This window comes from Aythya fuligula, chromosome Z, assembly GCF_009819795.1.
Source record: "Aythya fuligula isolate bAytFul2 chromosome Z, bAytFul2.pri, whole genome shotgun sequence".
NCBI lineage: Eukaryota > Metazoa > Chordata > Aves > Anseriformes > Anatidae > Aythya > Aythya fuligula.
In genome coordinates, this window is record NC_045593.1 from 1,966,320 (window position 1) to 1,990,252 (window position 23,933).

At 44.8% G+C, this 23,933-nt stretch overlaps 1 protein-coding gene across 2 annotated transcripts in view; it reads left to right on the forward strand.

The window, feature by feature from the left end:
• MYO5B (myosin VB) overlaps window positions 1-22,712 on the forward strand; it is a 70,410-nt gene extending 47,698 nt beyond the window's left edge. Inside the window, exons 23-40 of one of the 2 annotated variants that reach the window (XM_032206436.1) lie at window positions 406-490; window positions 1,431-1,579; window positions 2,391-2,510; window positions 2,858-2,995; window positions 4,231-4,293; window positions 6,957-7,196; window positions 7,751-7,848; window positions 11,950-12,027; window positions 13,162-13,360; window positions 13,833-13,926; window positions 14,667-14,810; window positions 15,240-15,391; window positions 15,599-15,688; window positions 17,558-17,708; window positions 18,520-18,805; window positions 19,281-19,455; window positions 20,093-20,173; window positions 20,560-22,712. In XM_032206436.1, the coding sequence (XP_032062327.1) occupies window positions 406-490; window positions 1,431-1,579; window positions 2,391-2,510; window positions 2,858-2,995; window positions 4,231-4,293; window positions 6,957-7,196; window positions 7,751-7,848; window positions 11,950-12,027; window positions 13,162-13,360; window positions 13,833-13,926; window positions 14,667-14,810; window positions 15,240-15,391; window positions 15,599-15,688; window positions 17,558-17,708; window positions 18,520-18,805; window positions 19,281-19,455; window positions 20,093-20,173; window positions 20,560-20,712 (2,496 nt within the window). In that variant the 3' untranslated portion in view covers window positions 20,713-22,712. The remainder of the gene's footprint in view (window positions 1-405; window positions 491-1,430; window positions 1,580-2,390; window positions 2,511-2,857; window positions 2,996-4,230; window positions 4,294-6,956; window positions 7,197-7,750; window positions 7,849-11,949; window positions 12,028-13,161; window positions 13,361-13,832; window positions 13,927-14,666; window positions 14,811-15,239; window positions 15,392-15,598; window positions 15,689-17,557; window positions 17,709-18,519; window positions 18,806-19,280; window positions 19,456-20,092; window positions 20,174-20,559) is intronic. The other variant, XM_032206437.1, reaches the window with a different exon arrangement.
• The last annotated feature ends 1,221 nt before the right edge of the window (window positions 22,713-23,933 follow it).

A 23,933-nucleotide genomic window follows, 5' to 3' on the forward strand; every position in this document is an offset into this window, starting at 1 on the left:
GTATTTTCAGTCTCCAGCTCTCCTACTGTACAGAGAGATGCGTGAAATCGTAGTCACAGAGCAAATGAATGGATCAGAGAGCAAGGGGCAGTGGGATGGCACTAGTGAATGGATCAAAATTCACGAGGACGAACAAAATTACAGCATAGGAGACTGTCAGCTTCAGCCCAGTGTTGCTGTTAGGTGACAAGTGGCATCGTTTCCCTTCATTTTAAATAAAGAAGTAGCAGAAAAAAAGGTAAAAGAAGCACAAAAAGTGTTTAGCAGGATTCAGTTCAAGTTTTCGTTACTTTTTGCTAGGCAATTGGGGGTGTTAATAGTGGATATACAAAGCACACACCATGCCTCGCTGACCTGGAGCTTCTGCAGGGGTGTAAAGTGATTTTTTTTTGCTTTGTTCCGCAGCGTATCTCCGACCTGGAAGAAGAAAACGCCCTCCTGAAGCAGGAGAAGGAGGAGCTTAACAGCAGAATCCTCTGTCAGTCGGAAGGTAAGAAGAAAGGTTTATGGCTTGGTGGTTCCTGTGTGTGTTTCTCTGGATGTGGAAGGCACCTTTCAGAGTTAGGCAGTGGCTGGCTGAAGCTTTCCAGTGCTTTTTTGACAAGCGTGGGCACAGACGAACCTCATCACCCCCAATACCTGGGGTTTCGATCGGGTGCATGAAATGAAGTGCTCCCAGGGAGAAGCCTGACCTTTCTGCTTCATGGGTATTTTGAAATGGATAACGAACATTAAAAATGATTAGGGACCTCAACTTGATCCCAGCAGAGCAGGAAAGGGAGCATTGATGCTTCTGGCTTAGATTTAGCTTTGGGTTCCTATGTGTTCAGTAAAAACGGTGCCATTTGTTAGACGCTGGTGGCTCTCTCCTTACTGGTTTTCATGGACTTACACTTGCCTGGTTTCTCAAAAAGGGGAGAGGAGCAGATTTCCTTCCAAAGGGGAGTTTTTAAAGAAAGAAATTAATTTTAATATAAAACACTCTTAAGCCTGCAGCCTTACCATGGTAAGTGGTTGATGATTGTATGATAAAATAAAAAAGATGCTGCTGTTGGCTTCTTCCTATGTCCAATCTGGTGGTGGGAAGAAGCAGGCAGAGAAGTCTTTAAATGCAGTTACCATCAAAGACAATTCTTAAACATCAATATATTTCTGTTCTGTGCCAGCCTGTTTGCAAGTGGGTTTATGGCCAGCCTGTGGGAGCTGGAGCTGGCACGCCTGAGCCTTGCAGAAGAGCCAGAGCTGTTCCAAATAGCAAGGAGTAGGATCTAAATGATAAGCCTTTAACGACTAACAAATGCTCGTATGTATTTTAAAGGTTCTTGGCAGAGAGAGGTTTGTTAATTAGTCAATGTTATTGCACGTGTTTACAAGAAGTTCCTTTCAGAGATGAAGAGCACGATTCACTGTTGGTGTTTCTTATTTTGAAGATGAATTTGCACGAAGCACAGCTGAGGAAAACATCCAGATGAAGAAAGAGCTGGAGGAGGAGAGGTCTCGGTACCAGAACCTGATAAAAGAGTATTCCAGGCTGGAGCAAAGATATGACAACTTGAGGGATGAAATGACCATTATAAAGGTAATGAAGCTGAAATTATTCTCTTTTGTCCTGGCCATCGTGTTGGTGCTTGGATAACGTGGCTTACTCATCCCCAAAACACGTGGCAGAGCTGATATTGTTGTGTGGTTTGGGTTTGAGGTTTCTAGGACCAAATGTTCACGCTGAAGCCAAACCATGCGTGTGTCTTGCAAAAGGATGCTGATATTTTACACTTTCTGTTAACAATTTGGAGAAACCCGTGAATCACAGCAGAAGCTGGCACCTGCATCTTGTTTTCCGTTTGGTTTCAGTGATGTTCACGTGCCAAGTGGGTGTTGAATTTGGAAAAAAAAAAAAAAAAAAAAAAAAAAAAAAAAAAAAAACAAAAGCAAGGCATGAGAATTTCAAAGGGCAGCGTTTTTAGATTCAGCTTTGCTAAAGTTTTAGGGGAACTGCTGAAAATGAGCTGATGGTTACAGTGCTGCTGGGTTAGGTGGAAGGCTGAGCGTGTAAAGGGAGCCCCGTGGGGTTGTGTGAACAGAATAATCTTGAGCTCAGCTTTGCATGTTCTCACTTAACAGGCATCTGGTGTCATGGGCAGCCTGTAATTCATGCAGGATTTTTAAAGCGAGCTTCTGGATCCCTTTATATTTTGTTTTAACGTATGCCTACGTGTTAATATGAGCGTTATGGTAGGGCACAGGAGCCAGAAATTAGAAAATAGAGACAGTCCAGCCTGTCGTGAAGGTAACCTTACTGTACGCAAATATTTGCTCAAAGAACCAGTGCTTTGTGAGGAATCCTTCCTTAAACACTGAAGGCGTTGTGTATCCGTGTCTCTCCTTGACAGCAAGCACCGGGGCACAAGAGGAACCCATCCAACCAGAGCAGCTTGGAGTCTGACTCTAATTATCCATCGATCTCCACCTCTGAGATCGGAGACACCGAGGATGTGATGCAGCAGGTGGAGGTACGGCTGCTGTTCTGTTACTTTCGTGTTTCTGAGCTGCTCTGAGAGCAGTTGGTGAAGCCAACTTCATCTTATAAACCGTGGCTTTAGCATAATATCAAGCATAATATCAAGGCAAGCAGTATTGGCCGTGCTCTACTATTAAATGTTCAATTAAAAAACAACCAAACAAAAAAAAAAAGCCCACTAATTAAAAATGCTTGATCCCCTTCTAGCCAAGTATTTATCTTTTTAACCATGGCCTCAAGCAGCCAGCCTATCTAATGGATGTTCAATAGTCAATAATTTATTAAAATGGGTCGACTGGGACGTTAAAAGTCGTTGTTTAAAGAGAGTTTCTTCTTCAGGAGGTTGGGACGGATAAAGCAGCCATGGACATGAGCCTCTTCCTAAAGCTGCAGAAGCGAGTGAGGGACCTCGAGCAGGAGAGGAAGAAGCTGCAAACCCAGCTGGAGAAGAAGGAGCAAGAAAGCAAGAAAGCCCAGGTAAGGGATGCCTTTGAATTTGTAGGAATATTTCAGGTTTCTAACTGGCTTGCCTTGGTTGCCTGAGGACACAATACAGGAACTGAGCTTTAGGAGCACCAAGGTCACATTAAAAGGCAGAAAATCCATCGAGGAAACGGAGAGGAACTTTTTTTTGGCAGCTGATGGCAATTAGATGGGAGAACAGATTTTTTTTTTTTTTTTCTGACAAAATGCTTATTTTAACACATTTAGGACAGTATCTCAAGTGAGCCTAAAGATAGAACGGAAAACGTTCAAGAGGGTTCTTCGGGAGGCAGTGGAAACCCAAAACACATTTCAAATCCCAGTTCCTGTGGCTTTTGTGACCACATCTGGCAGGGATTCATCGCAGGCTAAAAGAGTACAATAAATCAGAAATAACAAGATAGGAAAAATACACTCTGATAGCAGCTTTCCTCTGTTTTGCAGGACAGGGGCTGCCTTTGATATGTTCTTTCTTCCCTATGGAACCAAAGCTCTTTCTGTATTTTGGGTAGTTTGCCTGGAAGCCATTTAAAACAAATAAAATTGCTGTTAGGGACAGCTTGATGGTAACTGAGAGGCAGGACTCGGCCCTGTCTTGTCACTGAAATGTGAAAATTCATCTCTCTAGAAAATGAGCAAGCTTATTTATGGCATGGAGGGAGCTTTTAATGGCAGTTTGTGTGTAGGTTTTCCCCTGCTGTCTGTAACCAGAGCTCTGAGCTTCGTTATAGGGCAGTGTGTGGGGAGATGATGCATGCTGGGTCTGTGCTTATAGGGTCCTGAAGCAATAAACGTGCTACTACATGAAACCCTAAGCAAATGCCTTCACTCTTGGTTGCGTAATGGAAGCATCCAGGGCTTCTGGTGCTTTGGTTGGCAATTATTTTATTTATCTTCAGTGTGAGATCTATTGCATTTGTCAACAAACACATAGGAGGCTCAACAAAAGCCTCAGTGGCAATTATTCACTTGGCTCACCAGATATTCCCACTGATCCTCTCTAGCAGCTTGCTAGGAGATGTGTGAACTGGGAAAGCTGCAATAAACCACAGTTATCAAGATATTAACAAGAAATTAAGCCATTTTCTCCCCAAGCAGCCCCAGCTACGTGGAGCTGGGACTCCATCTAACGCCAATTAAAAACATTATTCTCACTGAGCTGGCTGGTTCAGCCCGATCAGCTCCTCTGGCTCCTCTTTAATACCAATTTCTCTCTTCAACCCCTGTAGGTAATCGAGACGAAGACCGAAATGGCTTCGGACCACGAAGATTTTGCCTACAACAGTCTGAAGGTGAGCGAGGGGCTCGTACTCGAGACCATACCTCTAGCAGCAGCTTTTTCTGGCACTTAGTCCATCCAATTTTTAGGCTCTAAACGTGCTATTTTTGTTGAGTTTCATTAGTACCTCTGCGCAGCCCGCTGGAGCAGAAGCATGGCAGGAGCTTTAGGATCATTGCCCAAGTGTCTTTCTGTTGGATAAACGTGGCTGTGAAGGTTTTAGGTCTGATCTTTGACTTGACCTTGTAAAGCAAAGCGAAGTTGAAGGTTGGAAGGGGAAAACCCTGACGTTGCACCGCAAGAGCCCTTTAGGGATCTCCAGCACGGTGTTTTTTAAGGATTTCCATCATGATGTTCTCACTGTGGCTGTAGGAAAATGAGCTGAAGGTGGCAAAAATGAACAACCAGCTCTAAGAGCTTGCTTTAAATCCGTACAGTGCTCAGCAAGAGAAAGACAGACTCTGCTGGACCCACTCGTGATTTTCTGGCAATTTCTGGCAAGTGGGTGATTTTCTGGCAAAAAAATTCAGACCAGCAGTGGCACGTAGGGTTTGGGTTGAATTCAGGTCTAGGAGAAACCGTAGAAAAGCCAGGAGCAGTTCCTTCAAAAGACATCGTGGCAGGAAACGTCTTCCTAAAGGAGAGGATTTTGCATTCCCTATAGATGAGTTGAAATACACGGCTCCTTCGAGAGTCATGTGTAATCAAATTTATTCTTCCCTTGTGCCAGCTTAAAAAGTTGTTACGTGGAGGAGCTGGTGTGTAAAAGCTGCACGTGGTGAATTCCCCCTTATTAGGAGTCCTTTATAATGGATAAAGAGTTTTTAGTTGCTGCTGTCCTAAAATGTGCCCAGCCAGCTGTAAGGTAGGGCTGGAGGATGGGAAACTCCTTGTTTATTCTCCTGGGGAGGTCCTGGTGGCAGGTGTGTCTCTGAGTTATGCACATGCAACAAAAAGATCAGTGAAAAATGTGTTTTCTGGGGCTGGGGGAGTGGGAACAAAAGCACCAAGAAGTCCTTGCACTGACTTTGTGCTCCTAGCAGGATAGCTGGGATGCTCTTGAATTTGTAAGCTCATCATTAAATAAGCTTCTATAGAGGGTGTTGTTTTTTTTTTTTCCTATCGAGGACCAGAAATAGAATAGGGAATGAATTGCTGTCACAGCAGCACTAACCTCGGATTTATGGAGGTTCACCCTTCTAGCGCTGCTGTCTAGGCATCTTCCTAGATGCCTACAACGAGCCTTTGGAGTTAGGAGTGTGGAAAACCTGCAAGAAAAGCAAGCAAGGCTTCTCCAGCAAAAAAAATCAAAAACCATTTGGGTAGAAAAATCAATTAATGCCTTGCTTCTTCCCCTTCATCTGGCTGAGCCTGAGCAGAAAAGGGTTCAAAGTGAGTCAATCCTTGAGCTACCCAGCAAGAGTTAAACCCTTCTTGGTGAAGATTTCCCATCGTGTACACGCTCTCCAAACTTCTTTTAGAAACACTTAACTGAAAAGCTTGAGCCGTGGTTGATGTGGACGTGGAGGAATTGCTGGATCGAACGCATTTCTTACAATTTTTTAAATGACAGATGGCTTTAAGTACCTGAATGTGCTCTGTTAATGATGGTGTTTGTTCATCCAGGAGAGGGCTGGCTGTCCAGATGCCAGATCAGCTCTTCTGTTCACACCTCTGCTGCTATTTATAATCTGGAAGGATTTATAATTATAACACCCGTTTCCTATGGAAATAAGGTTTGCACAGCTGTGCGAGCTACATGCTATATAAATTGCATAAACCGTCCCCATCCCCCTCAGTGGCTTTCAGATTCATTAGCCAAAGCTGCTAATGAGGTAGATATCCCATAGTTAACAAGAAAGCTGTGGGATGGGCCAGAAGGCAGAGGGGAGAGAGAGGAACCCGAATCTCCTGGGGGAGAGGTTGTGCTGTTGTAGACGCTGGAGAATCCCCACGGAGCTCGGTCCCTAGGGAAGGGGAATCCACGCCAGACACCGAGCTAGAGGCTGTCTAGCTGCCCGAATTTGTTATTCCTCTCTCTCCTACTGTCATGAAAAAGCAAAGGAGCCCTTCGGTTGTCTCAGCAAAACATCAGCGCTCACGCATCTTTATTCGGGGGGAGCGGTTGGTGTAAAACCTGCACGGCGTCGACCCCGTCTGTCAAATGCCAGCAGCTGACAAGATAGCAGGGAGAGAAAATCCTTTAACTGCAAATGTGATGGGGAGAATTACGGGCTGGGTGACAGAGGAAGATGCAGTGGGAATTCAAACCCGACGGGATGTTGGCAATGGGAAGGGCCGTGTAAGACCGCACCTTGCGGCTTATCTAAGGACAGGCAGAAATGAATTAAACATTGTGGGGTTTTGTGGTGATTTCTTGATTAAGAAGGAAAAGGGGTAGAGAGGAAAAAATGCGTTTGGGTTCTCTACTGGGTTGATTTTGTGTTTAAAAATAATGCCAATGAATAATGCCAATTTTCCTCTGTGTCACCACATGAGATTAAATAGCACCAGGCTATTGATTGCAGCAAAAATCTTTTCCGAAGGCTGATTTGGGGCAGGAATTGATGGGTCAGCTGGGATCACCAGCACGAGAGGCATCTTAGAAGCAGATGAGGCAGTCAACCCATTGCTCGGCAGTTTCGCTCAATCTTGTGATGGTTTGGTGTTTTCCAGAGGCAAGAGCTGGAGTCGGAGAACAAGAAGCTGAAAAACGAACTTAACGAGCTGAGGAAAGCTATCACAGACCGAGCAACCCAGAACAACTCTTCCAATGATGTTCAGGACAGTTATAATCTCTTGCTGAATCAGCTGAAGTCGGCCAACGAGGAGCTGGAAGTGCGGAAGGAAGAAGTGCTCATCCTGAGGTCGCAGATAATGAAGGCAGCCCAGCAGAAAGAGCCGGGCAAAAATATGGTAAATGAGAGGATAACGGGATTTCTCTTGCCTTTTCCCATCCCGGGAAACATTGAGGTGATCCCGGTGATGTTTTGTGACAGCCAACCTATTCCGCAAGGAAACGGGATGGTGGAAAATGGTTTCTGGACCAGATTCTGCTCGTGTGATGCTGGTGCAGTTGTGGTGTCTCTACTGGCACGTAGGCAAGGGAAGAGTTTGACCCTTTCTCATGAAGGCTTTTTTGTTTAGAGCCTGCTCTGACCGAAGGGTGCATTTTCTGAAACTCTCACTTGGGTTTTTTAATTCACCACTTTATCCTCCCTTGAGGTTTTAGTGTGTTTTTGTGTTTCGGGCCACACACGGGCACTCCTTATCTCCCTTCTGGGTTCTCTTCATCCTCCTTCCATCTTCTGATCCTTGCTGTTGTCCTCTTGCACGTACGAATTTGTAGGAACCCTCTAGTCCGAGGGATGCCCCGAGGGAGCTCCGTTACTCGTGGGACTTGTTCAGTTTTGGGGACCTTGAGGGATGTTCAGGAGGTCACGCTGCTGTGTTTTTCGTGTTGAATTTAGGAGGCCATCACCAGCCCTGCCAGCTGGCCCAACAGTGACAAGCACATCGACCAGGAGGACGTGATCGAGGCCTACCAGGGGATATGCGAGACGAACCGGTAAGCGCGGCCCAAACTCTTCCAGCAGTTTGGAGGACTGAGGAAAGCGTGAGAGATGGGATCTGGTCCTAAATTACCAAAATATTTTGGAGAGTTAGCAGCTTCTGGGTTCTGTTCTGGGGCTGGGGATGAGGATAGGCCATAAAGATGGGACTGAAGATGCTGGTCTCCTCATGGGTGAGGTGCCCTCGTCTTTGGGCCAGTGCCTCCCCAAAGGAGGGCAGGTGTGGGACGGGTGGAAAAGCCAACGTAGAAGTGAGCAAAACTGGATTTGGGCTTGTACTGGGGGAGAACAAATGCAGGGATTGTGCTGCCAGGTTAGGAATCTGTTTGAAGAGCTCCTGAGTGGGTGTTTTAAGGGAAAATTTCCCTGTCTCTGAGCCTCTTTCCTATCCCTCTGGCTCAGCCCTGATGTGGGGAGAGCTGAGCTTTCCCACTCTTCTGCTTCTGTGGCTGAAAAAGTCAAGGAAGCAACAGGTAAAAACCAAAACTCCTGTTCCACTGCCTAATTAGTAGCAAGAAGGAGGATTTGGAAAATTTGATTTACTCATTTCAAGCAATTCCTCATGCTGTGCTGGGAAGGAATTTGTCACCATTTGTCTGTATGGTAACAGAGGGTTTATACTTCGAGGCATTAAATCAATCCCTGCCACCATCCAGGAGGATATAAAGTAAAAAGATAACGTCCTGCAAGACAGCCAAATTACTTAGATTAAACTGCGAGGTCATACGTAAAGTAAATGTTTATTTTACTGCATGGGAATTGAATCTTTATCTCCTTTTCTTTGACAAATGCAGATATTTCCTACCCAATTTGCATTCAGCAAGGTATTTGGGGGACATAACCGTTGTGGATGAATGGCTTTTAACAAACGCAGGATGCTTTGCCACTTTGCAAACTGGCTGCAGTAGGTCGTTAGCACACCAGGCTGGGAAAGGCCGTGACTTAATTAGGATTGTATTCATGCCTGTATGAATATGAGCCGAGACGCGCCATCTATGAACGTGACATGAACAATTATGAAGAGCTGCGTAATGGTTTTGGAACTTGGTGGACACAAAAGTGTGACGGGGAATCATTTGTGTCTTGTTTTTTCCCCCCTCTTTGTTGCTACTGAATATTTGCTTCCCTAAAGTGAACTGGCTGAGCAATCTTTTAGCCCTCCTGCGGAGTAGGGATGGTGAGATTGATTTAGTTTGCAGACCTTAGTGCTGCAGTGAGGATGGAATCAAGCTCAGAAATCACCCGAAATGCTCAAACCATCTGATTTCCCACGATACTAAGAATCTCTTTTCCTTGCAAGTGCACGAGTGAGCTGCAATTTAAAAATTCATGCGATGACCTCGGCAATTTTTCATCTCTTGAGGTTTCGGAGGGGAAATCTGCAGTCTCCAGGCTCAGTTTCCTATTACCCTCGTTTGCCTTTAATGTGAAGCTGGGCTGGAGAAACAGCTCCTGTAACGTGGTAGCAGTAGCTCGAGGTATAATCAGCGAGGTTTTTGGTGGTGATTTATCCAGCGGCTTGTAAATCATCACCAGCTGCCCCGTGGTACGGTTCCCTGTGCATTTGTTTGGGTATTGGGTAGGTTTATAAGCTGTAGGCTGGAGCTGATGGCAATAAAAGAGACAAAAACAAATGCTCAGGGAGCACGGGCTGTTGTTTTGGGGGGATATAAATTAACATTCCCTCCCCCCAGCACCAGTCTGGAAGAAAAAAACAAAAAAACACACAACTGCTTTCTCTTTAATCTTTATCAATAAATAAATATTTTGAGGAGAAGCTTTTCTGGTGGGATTGCAATTCTGAAGGAGGACTGATGAGCAAGAGCCACTTTTTCAGTGAGTATTTCCATTTTTTTTTTTTTTTAAACCTCTTGCTCTCACCCCTAACCAAAGGGGATGCTCTCACCACTGGGGCAAACCTGTGGGTCACTCCTAGCTTGGAGTCATCATATCTCAGCTGTTTAGGATGTGACAAATGCAGCTTTATTGTGGGGAGCATGCCAAATTTCACTGGATTCACCGAATGCCTGATTAATCTGGGAATTTAAATGCAGCAGGAGGAAAAGGGGAAGAGCTGCCAGGTGCTGCTAACCCAGCCCGTGGAGCGGTTCTGTTTCTCCCTGCTGCTCTCGAGGGAAACCCTTTGATGCCAGGTCAAGGGAAACCTTGAATTAAAAGCAGCCCCTTGTAAATTCAGTGAACTCAGCTTTTTTTTTCCTCTTTTTTTTTTGACTTTCAGCAGCTAAAGAACAAAGCACCAAGTGAGCTTCCAGCTAATTTTCTGCTTTAATGACAGAATGCAAACCTCCGTAGTCCCTTTGTTCCCCCATTTTAGTTCTTGGGATCTTTCTTTCAAGGCTGTTTGATCTCGCTGGAAACAGGGAGCCTCCGAAAGGCCAGGCGATGATGTTAGAGATAACCGCAGCGTGCACTATTTTTCTGTTCAATCCAAAACAAATTTGCATTTTCAAGTGAAATGCCCCTTCCTCTTAAGGTGACAATGATCTGAAGAGGATAAAAATGAACATCTCTGGGGTTTGGTACACTCGCATCTCCTTCAAGCTACTTGCATCAGGCCACACAGAGGCTTTGTGAAATTTTTGGAGAAACGAGGCTTTGTGAATTGCATCCTTTCAAGTCAGTTCAGGCTTGTCTGAGTGAAGCATTTAGCATTTTAGGAAACAATTATGGCACGTGCACTAACTAATCTAGTTAGCAAGGAAGGACCCCTAATGACTTTTAATGCCTCAGTCGATACGAACGTCTGGGAGAAGGGAATCTCAAGGATTTCAAAGTCAGTGCCACGTTGATGAATACAAACCAAAGCTTATTTCCCAGGGCAGCTTTATCTTAGTATAATTGCACTCTCTTGAATTCCCAGGCTGCTGACTTGTAACGCAATCTGAGGACTTTTCCTGGGTTTTTGCTTGTTTTCCGTGTCTAAATCCATGTTCTGTTAGGATCATCTGGACAACCAAAGACCTGGCTAATAGATTAATGCAAACCAGACCAATAAAACTTCCCCCCATATCTGTCAGACCACAGATCCTTTCGGAAACCTGCGATGTATGGGGGAAAATGGGGTTTTAATCAAAATTCATACATATGGCTTCACCAGCTGGATTGGCCAGAAGAGTTGGCTGGTGTTGAATTGCCACTCCAGGACAGCAGCAGCAAGACACCTCCCAAATCCTTTTGTGGCAGTGCTGCAACACCCCAAAACCTTTCTAATTCCCCATATGGGGCTGATTAATCTCCATTATTGAGTTTTGTATCAGTGAGTGTGGATTTAAAGGCAGAGTTTTCCTCGCCAGGGAATGGCACCTACCACAGCTCTTCGCAAAACAGGAGATGTGTATTGCCTCAATTCTCTTTTTCTCTGAAATCTCAGTGATATGTTAAGCAATTTTTTATTATTATTATTTCCAAAAAGAGAAGATATTGTCAAACTGGAGTTGAAACCGAGCAAAATCTCGGTGTAGGAAGCGCACCTGGACAGGTTCACCCAACCACACTTATTTGAAATGCGTTTGACGCCTCATAAAAAAAGAGAAACGAGTTCCCTGCCTTTCTGCCTAGATATGTAGGGAAATTGGATCTCATATGGATGTAAGAGAAGCTGGGGAAACAAATATCCAAAGGAGGTTTGGATCCAAGGCTGCCCTGAAGAAAGGCTGATGTGTTTGGCTTGATGACTGAGAAAACCCTTGACTGGAATAGAATTTATTTTAGGGTACAGAAGGTCTGGAAGAGAAAAGGGGTGAGGTACCCACTTATGAGTGAGATGTTTTGAGTCGGGCTGAGTGAAAAACCCCAAAATATGTTAGGAGGTACATGAGCAAACAACCCTTCCCTTTAGTCCTCGGTTTGGCTTTGCCAGACCCGTGGAGAGGTCTGCAAGAGTTGAAGTGGTGTAGAAGTACCAGCTGGCGTTATTTTGGGGTGATTTTGAACCTGGCTCCTTAAAAAATGGTGTCCTTAAAAAATAATAATAAAAAAAAAAAACAAGGGTTCTGCTCTTCTTCCCCTTCTATTTCAATTGACCTTTTGTCTCTCTCTGTCCTCTTGTTCCCTTTTTTTCTGTCCTTTATTTCTAGCAAGACTGAGGACTGGGGTTATCTCAATGAAGATGGAGAGCTCGGCTTGGCTTATCAAGGTTTAAAGCAAGTTGCCAGGTCAACCGCTTTCTTTTTTTTCCCCTCTTCTTCCTCTCCCCCCTTTCTCTTTCCGTTTCATTTCTTTTTCTTTTCCTCTGCCTGTTGCCTTCTGTGGGAGCAGCTAGAGGGGGAATATATGAAAAGGGGGAGGATCTGAGGCCCTCTTCTAATTTTTAAGAGGAGATTGTGGCTGGGCACAGCTCCTGGTGGTGGCTGAGCTCCCAGTTGGACTCATTGGGGCATGATTTGAAGCCTCCACATCTCCTGGGGATGCTGGTGCTTCTCGAAGGATCTCTTATACCCAAGCTGGTGGATGTTTGGGAACACAAATGGAAATGAAAGCAAGGCAGGAGGACTCGTGGGGTCTTCTGGTTCGATACGGTGCTCCGAAGAGCTAATAATTAGCTGTTAATCAGTCTGTAGGGCAGTTAGGGGGCTCCATATCCATGATTTTCATAAAAAACATTAAACGAGCTGATTGAAAACACTGTTAAGAGGAAAAGTTGTAATAATTTTTTGTATATCATCTAAAGCAGTCCCATCTAGAGAGATGGGGGTAAAACCAGGCAATAACGGGAAAAATAAGCGATGATTTTTTTACTTTTCAAAGGAGGAGCCCGAGTTCATAGAAGGAACACGTTCCTGAGGGTAGCTCATGGTTAATCCGAATGCGCACGAAGAAATAAAATGAAAATTAGATGCTTGATACTTATTCCATAGCGGGCCTGTATTTTCCGAGCCTATTAAGGACATAAATCCTGACAACATGATTGCAAGGCTGGGTGCGTTATTGTCTCTGTTTTCACAGTTGGAAAAGATCCTTTTGTATCTCTGGCTGGAAAATGGGGGTTGCAACTGGCTTTAAAAAAACAACAACTGTAATAAAACCCTACAAAGAAACACGCTTAATAAGGAAGCTCTGGGATTTTTTTTCCCCCTTTCCCATCTTCTTTCAAAACTGTTTAATCTCCCGTCGAGTAAATGACAGATTCATGTGAGTTATAGCCATACTGCCCCCTTTTGTGTCATTTTTATAGGGAGGTTGACTGGAAACATCTCCCATCTTGGCTGATTTTGAAGGATCTTAACTCAAACGGTGTTTACTGCCACGATACCAAAATAAATCCCCGTTGGCTTTGGTCCTTTTCTCAGGTTGCTGGAAGCACAGCTCCAGGATCAGAGAAGAGAGCACGAGGAGGAGGTGGAAGCTCTGCAAAACCAGGTGGAGGCGATGAAAGAAGAGCTGGAGAAACAGCAGCAGGCTTTCCTGCAGACCCTGCAGCTCTCTCCAGAGGCTCAGGTGGAGTTTGGACTCCAGCAGGAAATCACACGGCTCACCAACGAAAACCTGGTAAGAGACTGCTGAAAAGAGACACGAAACACGAAGGGGAGGCATCTGGGGGTCTTCCAACCCTCCTAAACCCTCTGCAGGCTCCTTCAGCATCTCCCCCTGGTGCTGTTGGTGCTCTTTGGAGCATCCATACCCTTGAGCTGTTTGGTGGCCAAGGCTTTTGTTGCTCCTGTGTCCTTTATTCTTTTTTCTGAGCCTGCCTACGTGTGGCACTGCCTACAAAAAGACACCACTGAAGTTGCTGGTGGCCCCTCCGCTCTGTAATTAGGCACTAAGGCAACGTCAGCCTTTCTTTTTGCTTCTAGCAACACAATTTTCCTCTGTCAAAACACTCGTATCGTGTGTTACTGATACACAGAGCAGCCTGTGAGCTCCTGGCTGCTTGTGACTCCAGCCTCAAACTCACCTCAGATGACTTGTGCTTGTTCTTTCTATTTTTATTTTTAAATCCATTGTGTCTTCCGTTTTCCAGGATCTTAAAGAACTGCTGGAGAAGCTGGAAAAGAATGAAAAGAAGCTGAAGAAGCAGCTGAAGATTTACATGAAGAAGGTCCAAGATTTTGAAGGTGAATTGGGTGGGGGGACAGCGCTCTGCTTTGGCTCCTTGGAGGCTGCAGCTTCCCTTTCCTTCCCCCCGTTCTCTGTTGATGCTGTGATAAATCACAGAACCCCTCATCTCTGAAAACGAGGCATTAAGGGAAATTAAGCTGAAAAACTGGCGAATTTCCACGGCTGGCACAGCTGCTCTTTGTCAGTGTGCTTTGCATGCAGCCGGCTGATGTTTCCTCATATACACGCGTGCTGGTCTCTTCCATTTTATTAACATTTTATGGGTGCACAGAGCTTAATATTGTGCCTTTGTGGCACTTAGTTTGGCTTTACAGCCAGCCTGAAGCTGAGATGCTTAGGTATTTTTCATTGCCTGCCCTTTTTTTTCCTCCCCCTCCATGAAAATGATGCATCAAAAAGTTTCCCGTGGGGTTACCGCTTACCACCTTCTAACTGCAGCCTTGGAAAATAGCAACTGACTTCATCTTTTACTCTTTAGGTCTGACTTCTGGGCTTTTTCTTTCGCTCGGTAGACTGGTAGCTCAAGATTTTGTAAGTCAGGACCTGCTTCTCTAAATTTTTATAGGTCTGAGTTAAAGGTTTTATTGGAAGCTTTCTATAAAACACGCTGCTGCCTGCTCTAAGGCCAACGAATTTTGGAGACTTGGGCCAAGATGCTTTACAACTAGTCCTCGGTCACCAGATGTTATGTTTCACCCTCCTTTCACCCTCCTTTCACCCTCCTTTCTCCTTGCAGCGTCCCAAGCCATGGTCCCGGAGGAGAGGAGACAACACGAGCGTAACAGGCAGGTTGCTGTCCAGAGGAAGGAGAAAGATTTTCAGGGGATGCTGGAATATTACAAGGAAGATGAGCCCCTCCTCATCCGAAACCTCATCACAGGTGAGGAGTTTGCTCTTGTCTGGCTCCTCCTGCTCTCACCAGGGAGAATTTGTAAATTTGACATCTCAAAACTGGCCTGTTTTTTCCCCAGTTAATCTTTCCCAGGGCTGCGTGTTTATGGTGATGACAATTTTGGCAGGCAAAGCTGTGTGTTGCTTTACCAAGCAGTTACACCGGCATGGATACGATCCTAAGGGGTAGAAAAAATGGAAAATGAAAAAAAAAAAGGAGGCTGTAGATCTCAGAGCGGGCAGCAACTGGTGAGCTTGAGAGAGCAGCAGAGAGGGATGCAAGTTGCAGAGCCAAAATCTTAGCCTCCTCGGGGCAGGGGAAGAAGAGTTTGACTGGGATCATCTGCTCAGGTGTTTCTGCTTCACCTGGCATCAGCGAATTTTAAGAGGGTTTAAAAATCACTATCAAACCTTCTAGATCTCAAGCCCCAAGCAGTGTCTGCTACCGTTCCCTGCCTTCCTGCCTACATCCTCTACATGTGCATCAGGCACGCGGATTACATCAACGACGACCAGAAAGTGCACTCCTTGCTCACCTCCACCATCAATGGCATCAAGAAGGTGCTGAAGGTAGGCGTTGGCTTCCTCTGTCTTAAAATGGTTATAAACCACGTCAAAATGTCGGATATTCAGCTCTCGTTGTGGTTTTGAGACCCAGTCACGCTTGAAATGATAGTTTCAAGATCTAGGTGGGGAGCTTCCAAGCCGTTTTGGCTTGCCGTGCCAGCTGCCCCCGTTGAAGAAGGCTCTGACGTGTTTTTCGTTTTGCTCCCCCAGAAACACAACGATGACTTCGAGATGACGTCCTTTTGGTTGGCGAATACGTGTCGCCTCCTGCACTGTTTGAAGCAGTACAGCGGCGATGCGGTAAGGAGCTCGTAGCTGCTCTGAAATGTTTTGGCATTCCTGCCAGGGGTGGCGTTCGGGTCCCCTGGCTCTTGTGGCTTTGCTCTGGCAATGATTTGGGGTCATCCCATCCTTTCTTCTACTTGGATATGATGCAAGGCTGCTCCTAACAGAAATTCATGGACAAGATGTTTCGAAGAAGAAACCAGCAACCTCGTAACCTGCATTTCCAGGACGATACCCAAAAAACTTTGAATTTCAAAGCCAGTTGTGCTATTTGATCTGTCAGAACAGGGGGTTTCCTTCTGGTAGGCTGCTCTTGAAGGCTGTTTCCCTCAGGTTGGTCGGCCCCACAGCTTTTCTTTAGCCAAGACTTTCAGACGAGGAGAAACGTCCCAAATCTTGCAATATTTTTGTGGATGTTGCCATTTTTTTTCCTGTTCAGCTGGTTCAAAATAACAACACTTAATCACACTGTAAGGTTTCAGAAGGAAATCCTCTCATTTCTTGCCACCGCCGTGTTTCACGTTTCAGTTCTTTCCTTTATTTATAGCCATACCTGATCCCTTCTGACAAAATCAGATCATCACAGGCCTCGTGGTACGTTACACGCCGCCATCCTTATAGCCGTGCGCTGTTGGTGTTAAGATTTGTAGCATCCCCCAGTGCTGTAGTTTGTCATTCAGTCGTGACTCGTGCTAGATGATGCATTGAGCAGTCAAGCTTTAGGAATAAAGATAAATTGAGAATTTAAAGCAAAGTTGTCATGCAACCAAATGAAAAAGTCAGATCATTCACATGATGATGACCTCTGAGTCCTCCGGGCCTCTGAGGTTTAAATGAAAGAGTGAAATTCGTTAGTTAATACTCAATTTATGCTCTAGTTTGCCCTCTTCTGCCTAGATAACAACATGACATTTAAACAAAATCCTGTTCCAGAAAACAGCAGGGAAAAAAAAAAAAAAAAAAAAACACTTTAAATTTCACATTTTTGCCATGATTTGCTGGGTCAGCTGAAGCAGCTATTTACAAATCCTTTTAGTATAACCCTGAGTTTGAAATCCACCTGATTTTTTTTTAAAAAAGCACTCTTATTAGTGAAGAAAACTGATGTGTTTTGAGTTGATTTTAGCATTTGCATAGTGTATTTCTGCATTTTGCCAGTCAGCAAGCAACAAAGCGGTTGCACACCTCTTGCTTTGACCCCAAAATTGATAAGAGCACATAAACAGGCAATTACAGTGGCTGTGTTAATTGCATAACTGTGTCACACGTGCCTCTGCCAGCAGAGTTGGCATTAACGTGGAAGCCCAGAACTCAAGGCTACGGCTTCCATTTGTGGCATCAGAAATCTGCCGTGTTTTCAGCAAAAGGCAGGGAAAAAATCAGCTACGAGGGAGATTTCGGAGCTTCAAAACAGTTGAAAATGCTGTCAAAAAAACCAACAGCACCTGGTTGTCTTTTTCTTTAACTATTTTCTAAAATTTTAGCCTCAAAATAATCAGTCTCTCGCAAATAATTGCGACTCCCAGGAAGCAAATGGATTAGAAAAAATGTTTCTCAGGGGACTGCAGAGTCGCCTTTAATTTCATTTCTGTATTGAAATTAATCCAGATGTGGTTTTCCTTGCTAAAGGTAAAATGAAAAAGTACCATTTAACGATGCTTTTTTGGCCCTCCTAGTTGTAATTTATGACTGAGATAATCACACGTGATTTATGACTCTCGATTTTTTTTCTATAATCGAGTTTAGAAATGCCCTCTGGTAACATATCTGGACGCGTTATGCTCTGAGGTGTTCTCTATTCATTAATTTTTAATATTTACGGTTATTTTATTGGACTGCAGAGGGCTGGAATAACAAAACCGGCTGTTTTCGTCATCTTCTCAGGGTTTTATGACGCAGAACACGCCGAAGCAGAACGAGCACTGCCTCAAAAACTTCGACCTGACCGAGTACCGCCAGGTGCTGAGCCACCTCTCCACCCAGATCTACCAGCAGCTCATCAAGGTGGCGGAGGGCATCCTGCAACCCATGATCGGTAAGTTCCCCAAAACGTTAGCTTTTAGGAGCGTTTTTTTCTGTTTGGTTGGTTGTTTTGCTTCAGTTAAATACCCCACGAGTGTTTTGCGGACCTTTGTGTGGTGCTAGCAAGACTTCTCCCCAAAGGAAAAGCCTGCAGCAGGCAACAGAGGCCTATGGTAGGGAAGGGGAAAAGAAAAAAGCGTTGGTTTGGAGCAGGTCCTCGTGTTTGCAGCGACCTGGAGTGGAAGAAGCAGACCTGAAAATAAGAATATGCACTAGGGAGGAGTTTTTTTTTTTCCCCCAGTGATGGAAAATTGCTCCTTTCTTTCCGTTCAGGAGGCAGGGACAGAGGGGAGGTAGCGCTGGTGGTTCTCTACGAATGGTCTTCCCCTGCAGGTTTGTGGCTGAGTTTTTTGTGGGTGGAAATACTTAAAAGCAGAGAGGAAAACAAATGAAAGAAGAGGATAAAGAGCATCTGGTTTGCTTTGCAAGGGCGAATCAGTATGAGAAGAGTCATCCCCTCAGCTAAATCTGGCCTACTCCTCGCTGAGCTCGTGGCGGGGGCTGTTCTCAGCGCTTTCCAGCTCACAGCTGCTGGTATTTTCCTCGAGCTCACAGCCTCGACCCCTCTATAGCTGGGGCTCTTTCTCTTTGCCCTCCAACATCTGCATATTCCCTGCTCCTTGCAGAAAGTTGTCGTGTTCGCGTATCAGCTAGCCAGGCTAGCAGTAGATGGATCTGTTCTCCTTTCAGACCTCTAGGTCTGAATTATGATTAAATTATGATTAAATGCTCATCTCTGCTGTTTTTTTTTCCCCCTTTTTCAGTGTCTGGGGTGCTGGAATATGAGAGCATCCAAGGGCTTTCGGGCGTGAAACCGATGGGCTACCGCAACCGCTCGTCCAGCATGGAAGACGGCGACAACTCCTACAGCTTAGAGGCGATCGTTCGCCAGCTCAACACCTTCCACACCACCGTGTGTGAGCAGGGCCTGGACCCCGAGATCATCCAGCAGGTCTTCAAGCAGCTCTTCTACATGATCAACGCCGTTGCCTTGAACAACCTCCTCCTGCGGAAGGACGTCTGCTCCTGGAGCACGGGCATGCAGCTAAGGTGGGCCGAGGGCTCTGCTCGAGAAAATTTTGTTGATTTTTTTCTTTGATTTGGTAAGGGGAGAAACTTCGCATTCAGCAGGGGGCTTCTGGAGTTGGCCGAAGTGCAAGGAATAAGCAGGAGTAGCTAAAAGCTGACCCCTGCAAGCCTGCCAGGAACAGCTCATCAATATTTATTAGCGTAAATCTTCTCACTGTAATAAAGCTTCCTCCTCGCTGTAAATGATTTAAACCTTCCCTTCGCCAGCCTTTCCCCACCCCGCAGGGGATTCTTGGCGTGCTGCCTTTCAGCCCGAGAGTGGGTGCAGACAGATATTGAGCTTTGCTCTGGTTGTCTTATGCCATGTGAATCGCAAACATGCATCCAAAACCCCGATATGCCAACACTGCAAGATACCCTTAAGCCTCGTGAGTGATTTCTGAGATGCTGCGTCTCATCCTTCAGCTTGATTCTTCTCTTTGTTGCATTCCCCCAGGTTTAACATCAGCCAGCTGGAGGAGTGGCTGCGTGGCAAGAACCTGCAGCAGAGCGGAGCCCTCCAGACCCTGGAGCCCTTGATCCAGGCCGCCCAGCTCCTGCAGCTGAAAAAGAAAACGGCGGAGGACGCCGAGGCCATCTGCTCCCTGTGCACAGCGCTCACGACGCAGCAGGTGGGGAACAGGAGGGTGCAGGGATCAGGGAAGATGCAAACCCGAACAAACCAGCCTCCAGTTTGCTCCTCGTACCCTGCCCGCGAGCAGGACGGAGCCCTCGGTGTGGGAATGCTGCGAGGCAACCTCTGAGCGCCCTGCTGGGCATTTTGTGCCTTGTAGAGTTTGGTGTAACCAGGGCGAGGCCAGTGATCTGCTGCAGAAACCACAGGGATAATCCAGCAGCTTGGGGATGTAGTGGGAAAACACCTGGAGATCATTCTTAGGCAAAAAAAAAAGCTCTGCTGACTCTCAGTGTGAAGTAAACACTGCCTTAACCCTCTGTTTTTTTGGCAAGTGGAGATAAGCTGCGTGCTGAATATATTGTAAGCATCTGTTTACCGAGCCACCACGATGATTCTTGTGCTGCCTCCTAGGCAAACAGGCATGCTGTAAGAGAAAATGTGCAGAGAAAACCATTTTTCCTCCTCCATACAGATTTGGGTACCGTATTTCATCACTTCTGGGCAGATTTCTCCCAATTCTGCTCCTCAGTGAGGTCACGGGAGGTTTGCTCCGGCCATACCCGGACAAAATGGTAGTGGTGGAAAATTTCGGCTTCTTACCATTGCCTGTAATCCGATTTTGTTTCCGACAGATTGTGAAGATCCTGAATCTCTACACTCCTGTGAATGAGTTTGAAGAACGGGTGACGGTAGCTTTCATACGAGACATACAGGTAAAGCAGAAGGCTATGAAATGGAGGAGACGAGAATGATTTAATATACGTGTCGTTAGGAATAACTGGGGTGTTTTGTAACAGCTCTGCCCGCTGAATGTTGTCCTGAATTTAGTGCCGCGTTGCTCACTTGCAACGCCCAGCTTCAGGGTCATCCGGGCTGTTAATCACGAAGGGCTGAAGACCAAGATAAGCAGCGAAATTCCCAGCTCAGGCGATTTTGGGGCACGCTGGGACGCGTGGTAGCAAACAGCACGGGCCCACGAGAAGTTTTACTGGCAGAGCGAGGTGCCAGTGCGATTAGAATTAATTAGAAAATTAGAATGAATGAATTTATTTATAATTTTAAAGGGTTTAAACGTCTGTTTTCTTCTTCCCCCTCCTAGACACATTTGCAAGAGCGAAACGACCCCCCGCAGCTGCTGCTCGACTTCAAGCACATGTTCCCCGTTTCGTTCCCCTTCAACCCTTCCTCCATAACGATGGACACCATTCATATTCCGGCTTCTCTCAACTTGGAGTTTCTCAACAAAGTCTGAAGAAAGCCTACCTAAAGCCTTCGCTCGTACCCAGAGGCCTCCAGCAAAGAAGGAAAAATCGCAGGAGAAACGCGAGGAGCTCTTTAAATATGGACCAAACAGGTTTATGGAAGAGCCAAGAGAGTAATAAACGGATGCTAAAGTGTACAGTAAAAAAAAAAAAAAAGAGACCGATCTGTATGATTTCTTGGGTAATTTACAGCTCGGAATGAGGATACTTGAAATGTAGATTTATTTGTTACTGCTCGATTTTATGTTGGCATAGTTCGAAGCCCGTAACAACCTCCAAAAGCCCCTGAGAAAGAGAACGGTGAGGGGGAGACAAGGTATTTTGCTCTTCATAGGTGTCTGTGAAGGAATGACAGTGAAAAACTAAATCTGAGACACTTAGGCTGCCTTCAAGGACGCGTGGTTTGCCTAATAACTAGCTGGGGTGGATGTGCTAATAACGGAGAGACGCAACTCTGTCTCTTCTTGCTTGGAGCTGTGTGGCAAACGTGATTTCAGAAGGTGCAAATACGTACCTGTGACGCAGGCTGAGGTCGCACGTGTTTCCACTGCTGTGTGATTTGTCACAAAGATTGAGAAATTGTGTTAGTCGGACTCCGTAGTGTGCATCTCTGACTTACCTGCTTCAGAGGAATGAAATAAATGGGCAGTTTGGCATTTTTTGCACAGATAAGACATGCCGACGCAGCCCAGTTTGATAATTAGGTCCTAAATCATGTTCAGTGGATTAGTCCTAGCCATAGCAGTCAATGGGAAAATTCTGTGTGATTCAAGCAATGTTTTAACACACACAAAAAAGAGTAAAATGTAAAAAATATATATATAATTGTAAACCGGTACGTTAGTGATGTAAGCCAATTATTTAAACAAGAAGATTTTGATCCTACAGCCTTAAACTGATCAAAACAGCAAGCAATCTGAATTCTAACCATTAGGGTTTGTTTGTGTGGCTTAGAAATTAAAACAAGCAAACCCTCTGACATCCCCAGGTAGGCACTGAGAGGGGACAGCTACTCCCAAAAGCAGCAATTGAATTTTTCTCAGTACGAGAAAGCATAAAACCACCAGGCTTTCAGGAAAAAAAAAAAAAAAAAAAGGTTAAAGTTGGGTTCCTGGGGCTGAGAGATGCTGTAGAGCAATCCTGATCGCAGTCAGTCCACGAATTAGGACTACACTGGTCTGTGGGGTGATCCTTCTGCCATAGCTCAGCGTGCCAAAACGCAGCCAGGAGATTTGGAAGCAGCGAAAGCCCTGCTCGTCTTCATGTCGTGAGCATTTTTGGCCTTTCCACTTCCATCTATCTACGTAGATGTTAACTTCTCTGCTTTCGTGGTTGCCGTTTCTGTAGTCTCAGCACTTCTGCCCCGCTTTAAGAGCTTTCAAAAAGCCTCTCTGCACCCGACTGCGTTTAGTTGGTCTAAATCACATCCAAACAGCGAGTTTCTGATCAGCTGGGAGCATTAAAAATAGAATGTAAAGCCTCTTAAAGATTCACGATGCTGAAACCTGCCGTGCTGCAGGCACCTTTTGAGAGAAGGTGTGTGTTTTGATTTAAACACCGTGTATATAATCGATGTATATACAAATTGTAATAGAGCTGTATGTACTATATATGTATATGACTATCAAAAAGCACATTTTTAAAGGAAAAAAAAAAAAAGAAAAGTTGAGTGCTGTTAAGAAATACATTGGTCTATGCCTGTGTTGTTCCAGATGGATGATGATTAAGTACGCCTGTTACCAGTGAAGGACAGACTTAAGGTCATTCTCTAGGGAGAAGTTATCTTTCCTTCTAACCATCACCCAGCTAATTACTGAAGCAAATTGATTGCTTGGATAGTTACCAGCACTACCTCCAAACTACAGCCCTTGAGCATTTGCATCTACGACGTTTATTCAGTAGTGCCTTCATCTCCCCTTCGATCACGATGAGGATGGCACCACCATTTTGCTGTGCCACTTGCTCATCTACAACATTTTTATTTATTGTACCTACCTCTTTCCACATTTTTCAGATGAATGTGTTTTTTTTGTGTTTTTTTCTCCAGTGCTCTGAATTTAATTTTTAATGCTGTTTTATCCCTTTTTCCATCCTCGGAATCACGGTATATATATATATATAAAAAAAAATCAAAGCAGAATTTAGTCTTTCCATCAGTGCTGTTTCTCAGAATTCACTTTAGGCCGGAAGTTTCCTCTCAGGCTCTTCAGGTCTTTACCTCTCTTTGCTGTAAATTATTCAGGGTACGATTCCCAACAGCCTGATTAAACCAGTGCTCATCATTCAGACTAAATGACAGGTTGCTGCAGCATCCTCTCCTGCAATGATTTTGCTACCGAGCACAGTCACAATCGTGGTTAATGCTCTTCTAGGGGATAGCGGTCTTTCACTGGCTTTTTCAGGACCAGAATTTATATGTACAACAAAGATTTTCTTAAAAAAAACAACAAACAACAACAACAACTCTTAGTATGTACAGCTAGGAACTGGGATTTGATGTCCTGGTCTGTAATAACGTAGCTTACCCATTAAAATCCATCTGGAAGAGGACTCCACTAAATATCTTGAATATATTTTTTATCTTTTTTTTTCAGTTTGCACTTTTTAAAATTTATTTTTAAATATTGATTTTTGTTAAATCATTGTGTTCGAGCATGCCTTTCTTTTCCTCGGATGGGCGCTTCTTTATTTAAAGGATACGTCCAACGCAAAGCCCGGCTTTCAGAAAGCTGGCTGCTTTCCAGGTCCGCCTTCATTTTGAAATATTGATTCCGAAGTCGAGCATTTTCCCTACTGTGTGCCTTTAGTTGTTACTAAGGTAACTGACTTCTCAACCACTGGTAAACTGTGGGAGGTTTTTTATATTATTATTATTATTATTAGTCTGCCACAAACAGTTTTCTGTGGATTTAGAAGTCCACTTCTAAAATCTCTCTGAGAAGGTCGACAAAAACACTTAAGAAGTTCCTAAGAAACGACATATTGAACCGTATTGATTTTTTTGCATGTATAATGTACCTCAGAAAAACCACTACTGGCAGTCAAAAAAAAAAAAAAAAAGAAGAAAGTTAAAAACAAAATACAAACTACACACACCACCACCGAACCAACACCTCAAACCCAAGTTCAGGTTTGTGCTGTCTGACCTGTGAGAAGTGTCTAGGACAAAATATACATTTCATTTCCAGCTGAAACTTGACTTTATTTTATT